This window comes from Zerene cesonia, chromosome 9 (assembly GCF_012273895.1).
Source record: "Zerene cesonia ecotype Mississippi chromosome 9, Zerene_cesonia_1.1, whole genome shotgun sequence".
Classification (NCBI taxonomy): domain Eukaryota; kingdom Metazoa; phylum Arthropoda; class Insecta; order Lepidoptera; family Pieridae; genus Zerene; species Zerene cesonia.
This window is the reverse complement of record NC_052110.1, coordinates 3027274-3041910: the sequence shown is the minus strand read 5'-3', so window position 1 is coordinate 3041910 and position 14637 is coordinate 3027274. Positions and strand designations below refer to the sequence as shown.

Below are 14637 nucleotides of genomic sequence, written 5' to 3'. Positions count from 1 at the left end.
TTTAATTTTAAACTAACAAAGGTGCAACAAACAATGGTATTGAGTATCCAGATTAATTAAAGGTTCACGTCATTGTGTACAAACACCAAACATAAATAAATCCTTTTTAATTGGGACGATGATGTTTTTTTTAATTAAACTATTTATTTATTTATTTATTCTTTATTGCACACTTACAAAATACAAAACAGAGATAAACTTAACAAAAGCAACTTAAAACTAGTATATAAATGGCGGTCTTATGGCTAAAATAAATATTTAACATATGTCTCATGAAAAATTTTATCAAACTATCGTGGCTAAAAAAAGGAACCTCTCAGTTCAAATATATTTTTTTAGCCTAACCTATATTTATTATTACATTATTGAATTACTAATTCGATAATGTGCAAAAAGCAAATAATTTTTATTAAAAAGTGAGAACACAAATTCAATACTACGAACGCAAATAGAAACATAAAACTTTTTTTATTATATTTTGAGTGAATAACAAGATTGCTTTGTAAAAGGTTCGAAAGTAATAACATTATACCAATAACTTTATTTCATCGAATAGTTGAAGAATTGCGTTTATAAATGGAATTTCATGAAATATCCATACAATAATTATGCTAAATTATGATAATATTAATAGGTGAGTAATTAATTTATATCACACCGCCTTAGAAGAGTAGGAGAGATACTTAGCATTTCATAGGCCAAGAGGTCGAAATTTCGATCTTCTAAAATATATACATTCTTGCCCAAGCAAGTTATAAAAGTGAAGTCCCGTGCCCCCTACTGGGGTATGGGGCAGATGATGTACATCTGTTTCACTGATCGATTTTCTTTACGGACAAGTAGGTGATCAGCCTTCTGTGTCCTACCAGACCGAGACATTTTTTTTTGTGCGTCCCCACCGGGAATTGAACCCAGGACCCCTCGGCTCCACGCTCACGCGTTAACCACTGTGCCAAGGAGGCGGTCAAGCAAGTTATAGGATGTTTTTAATCTATTTGAAGAAACGATCAGAAAACCTATGAGAGAATCAAATCTGCTCCAATCCCCGTAAGGGATGTGACATCTTTATACATTAGATAAAGGTTTCACATCCCTTACTAATATTGTTGTAGATACTTCAGTTTTTGACGTGACAACGTCTTAAATTAGGTTGCGGCTCGGAGTCACTCATGAAAAAGTGTGCCCGGTAACGTTACGATGAGTCACCGAACTATGATCGGTCCGCCGCGCGCGCAGCACTAGAGAATTAGGCGCAATGAATCGGCGCGTGCTTGTATCTCTGTCTCTGTCTTTCTCGAGCGTTCTTGGCGTTGTCACGTAAAATCTTCGCCCGTAAAACCGACTTTACAGGCAACCATTTTTTTTTTGTATTTTCTCTTTATTGATCGAGAAATATAATGTTTTGTTAATTTGCGTCAAAATCAGAATGTGTATAGCCACTCTCAATAAATTAATAGATTTTTCATTACAGCCACACATTTACTAGCGTATATTACTTTAGTTTCGTCACACAGTGAATCAATTAAGGTAAGTTCAAGGTTCCTTCCAGAAAAGACTAGCTATTTGCTGGAGTCTAGGTCTTCCAAAAATACCTAATTGTTATAAATGATTCTGAAATAGGCGCTCACTATATCCAAAATACGTTACTTTACTCTATAAGACTTCTGTTTTTGTAATTCACCAATTCTTTTCTCTAGATATATATTTAGATAAAACTTTATACCTACCATACTATTGAATTCAATCAATTGTAACAAATATATCAATTCTTGCTGAAGAAATTCATAAAGATGTTTTTAATCTATTTGAAGAAACAATCAGAAAACATATGAGACAACCAAGCCTGTCCCAATCCCCGTAAGGGATGTAAAATCTTTATATAAATACTAGCTGCACCCGGCAAACGCTGTTCTGCCTTACTCTTATCGTTTAGTGGTATGAAAAATAGATGTTAGCCGATTCTCAGACCTAACCAATATGCTTACCAAATTTCAGAGGAATCGGTCATGCCGTTTCGGAGGAGTATAGAGACTAACATTGTGACACGAGAATTTTATATATAAGATATTGCAGTAGATACTTTAGATTATTGAATTCAATCAATTTTAACAAATCTATGTATATGAAGAAGGAAACATAAGGTACATATGAAAGTGTTTTTAATTCTGAGGAAAGCCTTGATCTCGTTTTCAAACAATAAACTAAAAACGGGTTGGGAACAACAAAGCATGTTAAAAATACCTCGTTGGTATTCACTATACTTACTGTGGGTAAAGATGACATTTAAACTATAAGATATTACATAGTACTGAAAACGAAACTTAATGTTATAAACCTAACGCATTTAAACTTTACATTAGGTGCTTTATTAGGCACAAAAATGTCGTTTAAATAACCTAAACTTACTTTAAATGCGTTAATTTAATCAAACTTTTATTAATCTCATGTATTGTATTTAATTATTACTTAAAACATAACTAAACCTTATATTGTTATATCTAGTATAGTTTATGTATTTTATTGTATGAATATATATTTTTACATAGTATTTATGTAAAACATGTGTATGTTATTTTTTTTTTCTCATATTCTGATAAATTTTTTATTTTCTTGCACTAACCCTAAAACCTCTTACATTTCCTTTCCTACCAGGTTGCCTGGCAGAGATTGCTGTGTAGCAATAAGGCCGCCTTTTGTACAAAATATCATTGTGCCATATTATATTTTGTATAAACTTTTCTTTCTGTTTTGTACAATAAAGTATTATAAATAAATAAATAAATAAATAAACCGTAGAATGAAGAAGAATGCAAGATAGCAGATCTCTGCGTACACGACAAAGTGCCAATGTGTGGGATCGATTCATGTGGGGAAATGAGGACTTTTATAGATACCTGCGATATGCATGAATTCAATTGTGATAGCAAGAAGGGTATTATATATTTATAGAATCCATTTTTCTCGCCTCTCTTTTCGTTTTTTTTCTCTTTTCTACCACAAAAAGAGGCACACACACACTCGTTTCTCGTAACAACTACGAATTTCGGTTAATCTTACACACTTACGGGTACGAGTGAGTATTCATTAACCCTGATAAAATAACAACATAACTGTTTCTAACTCCTCTCTTTATCATAGTGATACTTTAAATCATTAAACAGTTATATAAGAAAAGTTGGAAACAATACATAAGGAACGTGGACTTTTGTGAAAATAATTAAAATTGTACCTAATCTCTTTCACAACATCTTCGTGTTGTATGTGCATTTATAGATGACGAGAGTTTTCAATATAACCAATCATACAGTCTTATAATCTGACAGATTATTATACTAATAACCAATTTCATTTCGGAGGTAAAACCATGAGTTACAATTAGTGCGCTGTAAAATTTAGCACAGTGAAGGAACAATGGATCGTTTCAATGCAACATAAAACAAAAGCTTCAATTTGAAACGAATCTGCGAAGTTATTTCCTCAATATTTGTTATATTTTACAGAAGTTTCTAATGGAACTATCTCGGCTCATAGCCGAGAGAAAATTATTGAAGTTATTCAATCATATCTTTTAACACTTCCTCAACAGAAATATAAAATTTAAATTGATTACAAATACTCAAAATGTCTGATTATTTATTGGAATAAGATTTATCTCTGTTATTTCAGTTTTAGTTTTTTTAATTTGATTTATCTGTGTTTGATGGTTGTTTTTTGTTCGAAAGCTGTTGCCTACCGTGTAGTCCATTTTAATTTGGTCTATTTCTGACAATTTGTATCATATACAAATTGTCAGAAATAGACTGACTGACATAGAATATTGTTAGAAACAGTTATCACATAAATATGTCCTTATGTGAAATTAATGCTTTAACTATCGTTAACTACCCTAAATTTGAGAAATTTTTGAAAGAATAGAAAAAATTTGATCACGAGGCAGGATTCGAACCTGCGTTTCTTGCCTAACCGTAGCAACGCCTAGCCTCTCGGCCACCCGTGATCCTGCCACAGTAATCGAATTTCTTCTACTCTTTCGGTTTCATGTGCCTAAGGGGCACCCCACGCCATCTATTGAGATGATTAAGAACCATCACAACCAATACGAAACATTATTTCAATGATTACAATATTGTATCGATGGAACGCGGCCTTTGTTAAAATTCAAAATTGTATTATTTTAGATTTCAAACAAAGACCGATCCATGAGTGTTGGGTGACGTGCAAACGCGGAAGGTCATTCAAGAAACCGGAATTTAGGACGGACTGCAATTTAAATATGAAATCTAAATATAAATAGAACATTTTATATAATGATTATTTTATTCCTTCTTCTGTTCCTTATTCGTAGATATTCCCTTTAGTTTATGTTTTAATTTAAGTATATTATACGAAATAGTTGACTCCTTGGTATGGTAGTTAACGCGTGAGCTTGCGCTCACGGTTCTACACTCGTAAGCTCCCAGGATCTCAAATAACTAACAAAAAAAATGTATCGTGCTGGTCACCTTCCAAATTCCTTCCAAACACAAAAGGATCAAGCAAATTGATTAAAAACCAATAGAGTTGCGGTTAAAAAATCTAAGAAAAGACATTTTAATTCAGAACTACCTTATTTTTTGGGAACGTCAGTTAAAAACATTCTAATACCTTTAACATTATCAATAAATCAGTTGTTTAATGCAGAAATGCATAAGAGTACAACATGTGTAATGCCAATAAAACAGCTTTCATATAAAATTTTACGATCGCACTTATTGAAAGTGTAATAGGGAAATAGTATTTAACTTAGCTTTGTACAGAACCATGTTGGCACTGAAACTATGTTATTTAGTATATTTTTACTGTTGGTAATGAAGATGAAGATATGCGAAGCACACGTAGATGGAGCTAAGGTAATGTGAAATTAAAAGTTATTTAAAAAAAGACCAAAATTAAATGACACACCAAATTCCAGGCCTTGAAATAAAAAAAGTGTCATCAAGAATCGGTTCACCCAGTCGGAAGATCTAAGGCGAGGTTGTCTGTAACAAACACAAAGAAATTTGAAATTTGAATTTGAATTTGAATCTTATATAGATTCAAAAGATTTTACTGATGAAAAACAATCTCCATTGTAAGAATACGGAATATCGGCACCATAAGGGGACAAAACTAATATTGCTTCTTTATAATATTATATCAATACATAAATATTATATCAACATACTATAACATATTTCAGGTCGAAGAAGAGTGCAATATTGCAGACATATGCCGCCACGACCAAGTGCCGATGTGCGGGATCGACTCTTGCGGCGAAATGCGCACTTTCATAGATACCTGCGACATGCATGAATATAATTGTGACAGCAGAAAGGGTTTGTACAATTTTTTATAACCTACGTAATAACGGCGACTTCCTTTGTAATGATAACATTTAAAAAACTTTAAATTAACGAATTCCTATCTATAAATAACATCACAGATAACATAATACTGTGTAACATGTAACAATAAAAAACACTCTATATTCATTTATATCTGTAAGCAGAGGAAAGACGATCTAATCGCTGTAATAACGTTTTCTGCGACACAACTTTTTACAACTAGCTATTGATTCATTTTTTTATTTAATTTCCTTTTAAATATTACATTTATTTTACACATTCTAGACACGTTCTTTTTGTATAACTGTCAGTTAAAATAACAAAAATTTTGTTTAATACGTTAAAAAGTAATAAATAGACTAATCAGGGGATCGGCTTAATATAACTGAATATTAACAAGGCTTTCAAGTACTATGACCACCAGCTACATTGCCGACGTTGACATGAAAAAAAGTATCCTGAAACTAAGTCTGAATACATGAATTATAAGAAAAAAGGGGACTAGACAAGGGGTTAGACATTTATTTCAAAAAAGCAATGCATAAAAAAACCGTCGGCTTCAGATATGATGAAAATAACGTTTTTTTTTACACATATAGTATACTGATTATTCTAATTAAAAATTGCAGCTTTTGAATACAACCCTTAATATTTAACATTAAAACCTACCATCAACCCATTACCATTACCTTATTTAGTATTTTCTTTGGTTTGTATTACGAGCCAAAACACACCTGTTGCAAAATGCTTTCTCCGTCAATTACCGTTCAAATGTTTATTACATTTTGGCCCTTTTCCAGAATTCAGTAAAGTTTCTGTAAAGTTACATTAGCACATTACTTGTTGAATACTTAACGCTAACGATGGTGGATCTGTCTTAAAGTAGACTAGTATTCCAACTGCGACTTTACTCCCATAATCCAAAAAAAATAGACAATCCGGGGTAGACCCTGTATAGTTTTTGTTTCTGTAGGATTTTAGGGATAAGACAATCCTATGCCCTTAATGCTTAGGCGTGCTTAATGTTTAGGAGAGCCATATAGACAGACAGATGGACTTTCGAATTAATAATTTTATATCAAATAATAATTATTAGGGATAGTTTATCTCTCCTCATTTTCATATTTTCATGTCATTTTCTAACACTCAGCTACTGTTGAAATCAACATAAATCAATTAATTAGACATAACTTGTTCAAATCAATACTATTATAAACAATAGAGCCCGTAAACTAAGTTAATCATAATATTATTGAATGCTAATTTCCATATCTCATTAAATAGATGAACCCTTTGACATTCACGATAGCTAACGACCCGTAACTTTACCAATATACTGCTATAATACTATTTGAGACGAAAATTAATATGTGGGTGTGTTGAACTTCAATTTATACTGGCGACGCTCATGTCATATCACCAAAGCAGACTATTACGTAAATAGCTTCGCCTAGATTACTAGACAATCAGACATAAATTGTCCCGCCCAATCCCCTTCAACATTATCAAACAATTTCAAGTGAGCATTTTTATAAAGAATGCATAAAATACTTTTACCTATTATGTATATTTTCATTTTACACTTGGTAAGCTTGTAAACTTTAGGAATAAAATAATATAAATCTCCAGAAAAGAAATCAAAATAAATAACATCTAATATTATTTGATCCCATGAGAACTTCAGCGCTCAAGTCAGACGCTGAAATCACATTTCATTCCTTCGTAAACATTTTTAATATAATCCACCTACACAAGCTTACAGCGATTCATTTTGAAGAAAATATTGTTACACGAATTTGAAAATCAAAGCTTTTTAGATAAATACATGACCTTTATACAGTTTACAGGTTAAAGATATTTAAATGTAAATGAATAGACATAATCATAGATATTATGTTTGAAATATGGTTGTTATAAAATTGGATCAAAGAAGAAACCATAGAAGTTTATATACATATATATCATAATATACGAGTATAAAAGTTGTAACTATAGAGAAATATTTAAATAGTAGTTTAATTCATCACCTCTCTTAACGATGGTGTGTATCTAAACATAGTAAAACAACTGATCGGAAATAATAGTGGGGTATTTTTAGAAGTAAATGGTGAAAGTAAAATTTTGAATGAAATATAGAATTATGTAAATTCTTATGAATATAAAGGTCATAACATTAATTATCACTCACAAAAGCATTATTATAATCTCGTTAGTTGTATATAAACAGAAGCGTATTCAACAGTAGACCTACTAGACTAGTAGTAATATCGCAAATAGGTGAATGGACCTTTATTCAGGTCATCTGTTATTGATTTTCTATTGCACCGATACCAATTGGAATTTATATCATTGATGTTAATAATATATTTTCAGATTTGCCATATTTAAACATACATTTAACTAAGAATTGTTTTTTATTTTCTACAGATTTTGTACAAAAACCAGTGCACGAATGTTGGGTGACTTGCAAACGGGGTAGAAGTTTTAAAAAACGCGCCTACGGAGATGGATGTGACATGGAGAATTTAATACAATAATTCATAATATAATCGTGTAAATACCTACTTGAAGCATTTGTAAAAAATAAATGTTAGTGTAGAAAGAAAACTAAAAACAACAAAACAGTTACTTTATTAAATAAATTAACAGTTTTAAATACGAAACAATAATTTACGTCACTGTACTTATTGTTCGAGATCACAGATAAATGATGTTTTAATTACACACATTCATACTTTACATCCATACAATATGTCTATAAAATATATTTAATGATTACCTTATATATAGTATCATGTGCGCTATATTTACAGTGAAGACCTTAATGTATAAATTAACTTTAATTTTTAGTACATACACAATTTTATCAGTGAAAATACATTGTACAACACTTATTTATATACACTCTCATAACCACTAAAAATAATATTTAAATTTATAAGGCTTACATTCCTAATTTAACGACAAAATCCATGATTGTATTCCTAAAAGCATTATTTCTTTAATAAGGCCGGTTATAAAGCTAGTGCTGATCTAAAAACCCTGCATTTTTAACAATATCGTAAATCCTTTGACGTGGGATCTTCTCAGCTTCGCGCTCAACAACTTGCATTTCCTTGTTCGTAAACCAAGATTCCTTGGCAAGCCCTGCAGCTATAGCTGGGTTACTGTAGAAGGCGTTGGATTTCAGTAGATTTGGCGGTAACAGTGCTTCGCTGGCTGCATTCAATTCAACTGCAGGGTGAGAGCTCACTGGCGCAGAATTAGCGTATTCGATGCCAGCATGTAGGGGCTCCGCGAAGAAAAGCCCGGGGCGAGCTTGCGTTACTCCAAGCACTGTTGCGATGATAAATAGTTTCCACATTCTGAGCTGAAAATTTAAATCAATAGTAAATTACGTAATATTAGAATTGTCTATTGTCCTTATTACAATTACTATCCTGAATTTGCCTAATGAATGGAAATGCATAAATAGGGCAATTTAATTGTATAGGTATACATTAAAACATTGAATGTTTGATATACATACATCAAAAATACAATGACACAAGTTGCATTTCTATTAAAAGATTACCTTATATAAGTTTATCAAAATACAAGATCACAAGTCCACACTCACAGTCACAAAAGTCACGGTCACGACTATAGAACCACTGCGCGGGCGCACACCGCCGTCACAATATATACCAGCTTTACATCAACCTTCCGAATACTTCCGGATGTAGTTCCGATTATTACTTACTATTCAAAAAACGTTAAATTTATATTATTCAATTAAATGGAACTAAAAGTAAATGTGCGAATACATAGAGTTTGTAATCTAAGAGTGTTTATAATTAGTATGCAAAGGGTTCATTCAATAAATTCGATATTAGTTCATAAAGAAGCTTAATTTTGAATTACAAACTAATTAAAATTAATTAATAAAGATTTGGTAAAAAAAATGTTTCGAAAAATATATTGTTGCAATAATCTATGAAGGTATGATATAATTATCCTTAATATCCTTATTATAAATGCGAAAGTAACTCCGTCTGCTTATTCTTCAAACGAATAAGAAAATTAAATACAAATATAGCTGGAGACCTGAGATATAAGGTGATTTTCATCCCGGAAATTGCACGCAACGGGAACTATGTGTTAAAAATCGGTCCATCTTTTCCTTTGACTACAAGAGCAATGTAAAATATATAATGTATAATACGATGATCATTAATATTTATTTGAGAACAGTTCAAAATTGCAGCTCTTGTCACGATTTGTCGCATAAACCTTGGCCATATATAATGACGAAATACGAAGCAATACCACGCTTTTATTTTATAAAAATAACACGTTTCCTAACTTGTGTAATGAGAGAGCAACAGATCTTCGCCAATGCCAAATGTTAGCCGGCAAAATGCTGCGCAGTTGAACTATGTTTAAACATTACGTGCATCACAATGTTTGTTAATAAAATGCAGTAAGATCCCGTTAACAATATGTTAATAATTTAACAATTTGGAGTTATAATTTATGTTTTCGTAAAAATTAATCTTTTCGTAGATTATGTAAATTTCATTGTGACAGTGACAACCATTCTTGAACTATTCAAATAAAAAAAAAACAAAAGGTATATCGATTAAGGCTTCCTATTCTTTCCTACTCTTAAGTTCCAGTTTGCCCTATATTATATCCATTTTTGCCCTATATATATTCTCAACTTTAAATATATTTTATTTTATGTCGATAATAAATTTAAACATATTAGTTTAATAGAAAACCATTGCTCCAGTTACAAACTACCTCGCCTCGATACCGTACAAAGTCGTCACGATCAATATATTCATAGTAATTACTTAGCTAACAAGAGATAAATGTATCGACATAAAGTTTACTCGCTCTCCTTGCCTGCAGTTCCGTGTATAATCTATTACTTCCTAGTTCCGTTCTGAGATTTATCAAAAGCCGTTATTCTGGATCAATTCCCTTCGAATAACAAGGCCCTTTAGTGAAAATTGCTATACAATTTACTACTTAACGCTTCTCATATACCTGTCTATCCACAACTCTTGAGTTATCATCATCATCAGCCCATATATGTTCCCACTGCTGGGACACAGTCCTCCTATGAGGGTTTAGGCCATAATCCACCACGCTAGCCAAGTGCAGGTTGGCAGATGTCGCATATCGTCGAACTTTTTTGATTCTTGGACATGCCGATTTCCTCACGATGTTTTCCTTCACCGTTTTAAGCAGTGGTGATGTTATCCACATGTGCAGATAAATTGAAAAATCAATTTATTTCCTGCACGCTCGCCCCGGTCTCGAACCTCGACTCGATTTTGAAGTCCGAGGTTCTCACCGCTGAGCCACCACTGCTTTTTTTTGTTGCTTGAGTTATACTATATCATAAATAATTTATTTTGATACAACATTAACATATAATAGCGGAATTTTGGTGCAATTTTCTACAACTAGTTAATACCTACTAACTAATAACGCTTTGAATTGAAATGGCTCATTAACATGAAAAGCACGTAACATAGCACGTAAGATTCAAATGGGTTATGTCAACGAAATGCAGGTCGAATGACGAAACTCTTAGCTCAAGATAAATGGTACCATGAAGTGAGTAGGCTTCTGAATAAGATGTATGATAATCCCTGATATAAGATGATGAATCAAAAAAGAAAATATAAAACACAAGAATATAATTTATCGTATAAACTTTTATGTCTTCCACCACAGTGACCACACTCACCAAGTCGATCTTATAATTATAAGGTAAATTTTACTGCATTGATTAGAGCTAGATATTATAGAGTGCTAGAAAGTGTGCAGATGAATTTAAAAATCAATTTTCCACATCGCAGAGTCCCGCACCTCCGACTTTTTGAATGAAGGCTAAAACCTCTGAACCACCTTGCGCATAATATAAATTAAAATATTTTGCAACAACAACATTTAATAGTCATGTGAAGAAGTATTTATCGCCGCATTGCATTTTATAATAAAAGGACCAATTTGTTATAGAAATGTTGATAGATTAAAAGATGTTTTTTATTAATGCTAACTAAATACAATTTGCTTTGCAATTTAATTTTCCATCATATCATAAGGAAATTTCACACATTTGTAGTCTTATTTGATAATAAGCAAACAGATCTGGGTGTTTAGAGAATAAAATGTCCTTCGGCTAACTAAAACAGTTTCTTAATTGCAAGATTTGAGCAACTTCTTTCTTTATCTTGAGAATTCGACACGAATATTTAACGTGACTGCAACAAGATAGCTTTCGTAAGGGTCGCGAGTAAATCTATAAAGATTGTGTAAAATCTATGACTTTAACGAATTCCAAGGACAGTTTGTATATAAAACAGATCAAATCAGTTGAGAAAATAGCAGAAATAAGCAAATGTGTCATATTATATAAAAAATAATAAGTTTTTTAAGCAACTTATAAGTTCAATTAACAAACAATACCATAAATACAATACAATATTTTAAGTGCGTGACGTGCGTGTGTTTAAGTGAATGTCCTATAAAAAAGTCAGATTATATTTTTCACTAGCTGTTCGCCGCGATTTCACCCGTGATACATATATAGCCTATGTCACTCATTGTAATTGCAGCTTTCTAATGGTAAAAGAATTTTTAAAATCGGTCCGACCGTTCACGTGTGATGGTATGACCAACGGAAATATATAGATTAATTTTATATATATAGATTTGAAACGTGACATACTCAAACTGAAATTGGACTTGGCAACCGATGAGGTTAATTAATTTATTAATTAATTGTCGAATGATTCTTGAATTTGGGTCATAATAATTATATTATTAAAAAGCGCTTATGGCGAATAATTAGTTCGCTATATATCGCAAGCGAATTGAACACCTTACATAACCTGATTTTAGGGCTTATAAATTATTAATTAATTACACTTTTATTGGGTATTGCACGTTTACAAATTACTGAACCCATAAAAATATAATTACTATACCTATAAATTGTTTGGTTATTTGGCTGATTCAAAAGTAGTTTCTTATTTATATAAAAATTTTAATTAAAAAGTTGTTTGACACATTAAAAAGGTTTATCATTTATTAATAGTATGTATAACTAAAAATGTAATTGTAACGATAGGCTTATTAAATGAGGTTACTACATCATTATATTATATTAAAAATATTTTCAATATAGAAAACTCTTAACAATAAATAAATCAAAACTTATATGAGATAACGAACGACCAATATTAAATCAAAATAAAATGTTAAACGTATAGATTATTACACAAAAAGCATGCGTAACTGGTAACGATTTCTAAAGATTATTTTACAGGGTCAAGTTCATTGCAATATACATGAACGAGGCCAACAAACATGTGACTATTGAGTCAATGCCTTTAGAACATTCGAGATCTTTTATGAAATATTTGATTTATGAAAAAAAACTGTCCATATTAAAATCGATGTATGTTATTAAATTTATAACGCACACATCAAAAGATCCTAAATGTGTAAGTACCTAGTGACAGTAAAAGTTATAAATATAGATGCAGTACCTAAAACTACATTTGAAAATACCTCAAACATGCCGGAATCTATCTTATTTATTTTTCCCTTCGAACTTAAAATCTAATATCCCTATTCCCTAAAAACTCTCAAAACTCTCAAGTGTTAGTACAAAACATATGATCGTGTATCAAAATTGTTTTATCTCGTCTAAATCGGAGTAAGTCATTGGTTTAAAACAAATGTGTTATCTATTCCAATCTGTTTTTCATTTTCCCAGTGCTGTAATTAAAGGTCTATCCATCTCAGAACTGTCAGATAAACCAACAATAGAAACCTTGACATTACTGGCCGTTTTCGCAATTTATCCCAGGCCATGTGATACTTTGGTTCACTAATCTACGTATTTCAATGGATATTTAACATAATTTAAAATTTATTTGCATTATGTTTAAGCTATGTTATTATATTATTTGCATAATATAAACCTGATTAAACAGCAAATATCGTTGTTTTTAAAAATTATATTGTCTAGAAAATTAAAAGAGTAATTTTAATTGTCATATTTAAATGTACCTTCGGAACAAACATATTTGATCATTTTTTTTATAATATATTTATTGATATTGACAAAATATTTTCTATTCTAAAAAAATATAATTAATAAAGCATTTGAATTTATTTCATATATCGTTAATTTAAATTTGAACATAACTGTTAGTGCATGACTTATATTCAACGGTAAATATAGACACGATTAAAAAGTCACAGATATCAAGAACGTTTTAATCTTTTGTCAGATCACTTAGTACACAAACATAGTTGAATAACCCTAAAGTCTGTGCCACAAAAAATTGGCTGGAAGCCAAATTCAATTGAAGCCTTGGCTGTACTCATACGTAGTGCACTCCAGTCTATTAACCTACATTATGGCCGAGCATAACAGCCTATTACGCCATACCCAACCTTAACTTTCATTATGTCGTCCGAAACGGAAATTTTCTTCATTATAACTGTAGACTATACCACGAAGTGGCCAGTGCGTTGTAGCTCGTAAAAGTTTAACGCGATTTCCATACCGTTCTCTTAGTATTTGGTAAAAATCACGAGTTTCCCCTTTGGCCGTAGTCTCCCACGTCACGGGCCTGTCACAATCTTCAGGATACATTTGACATGTAACAATATTCTCTGCCGTTGGTGGTACAGATGTCGTTGTTTTCGCATCAAAGGAACAACTAGTATTCAAAGGAAGATTAGTGATGCTGGTGGTCATACTTTGAGATGTGGCAGCAGTTGTTCTGCTAGCTGTTGTACTTTCGGTCGAACCTATAGTAGTACTAACAGTTGTACTTTCAGTTGTGCTGGCAACTGTACTTTGGGTTGTACTTGCAGGAGAACTTTGAGTTGTCCTAGCAGTTGTACTTTCTGTAGAACTCGGTGTTGTACTTTCAGTGGTACTTGGTGTTGTACTTTCAGTTGTACTTAGTGTTGTACTTTCAGTTGTACTTAGTGTTGTACTTTCAGTTGTACTCAGTGTTGTACTTTCAGTGGTACTTAGTGTTGTACTTTCAGTTCTACTTATTGTTGTACTTTCAGTTGTACTTAGTGTTGTACTTTCAGTTGTACTTAGTGTTGTCATTTCAGTTGTACTTTCAGTTCTACTTAGTGTTGTACTTTCAGTTGTACTTAGTGTTGTACTTTCAGTTGTACTTAGTGTTGTCATTTCAGTTGTACTTGGTGTTGTACTTTCAGTGGTACTTTCAGTTGTACTTTG

General features: G+C 31.7%; 2 protein-coding genes across 3 annotated transcripts; both read right to left on the bottom strand.

The window, feature by feature from the left end:
* Nucleotides 1–8107: 8107 nt before the first annotated feature.
* LOC119829111 lies at nt 8108–9052 on the bottom strand. 2 transcript variants are annotated; one of them, XM_038351500.1, is made up of 2 exons: nt 8983–9052; nt 8108–8733 (listed from the first exon to the last, which is right to left on the bottom strand). In XM_038351500.1, exon 2 carries the CDS (start codon nt 8725–8727, stop codon nt 8386–8388), a length of 342 nt encoding a protein of 113 aa, XP_038207428.1. In that variant the 5' UTR covers nt 8728–8733; nt 8983–9052; the 3' UTR covers nt 8108–8385. The 2 variants fall into 2 exon arrangements, with proteins under 2 accessions (XP_038207428.1, XP_038207427.1); XM_038351499.1 differs by having other exon boundaries at nt 8938–9043.
* Nucleotides 9053–13830: 4778 nt separating this feature from the next.
* Nucleotides 13831–14586, bottom strand: LOC119829148 (uncharacterized protein YBL113C-like). Its single transcript, XM_038351550.1, has one exon. It carries the CDS (start codon nt 14584–14586, stop codon nt 13831–13833), a length of 756 nt encoding a protein of 251 aa, XP_038207478.1.
* Between the last annotated feature and the right edge of the window lie 51 nt (nt 14587–14637).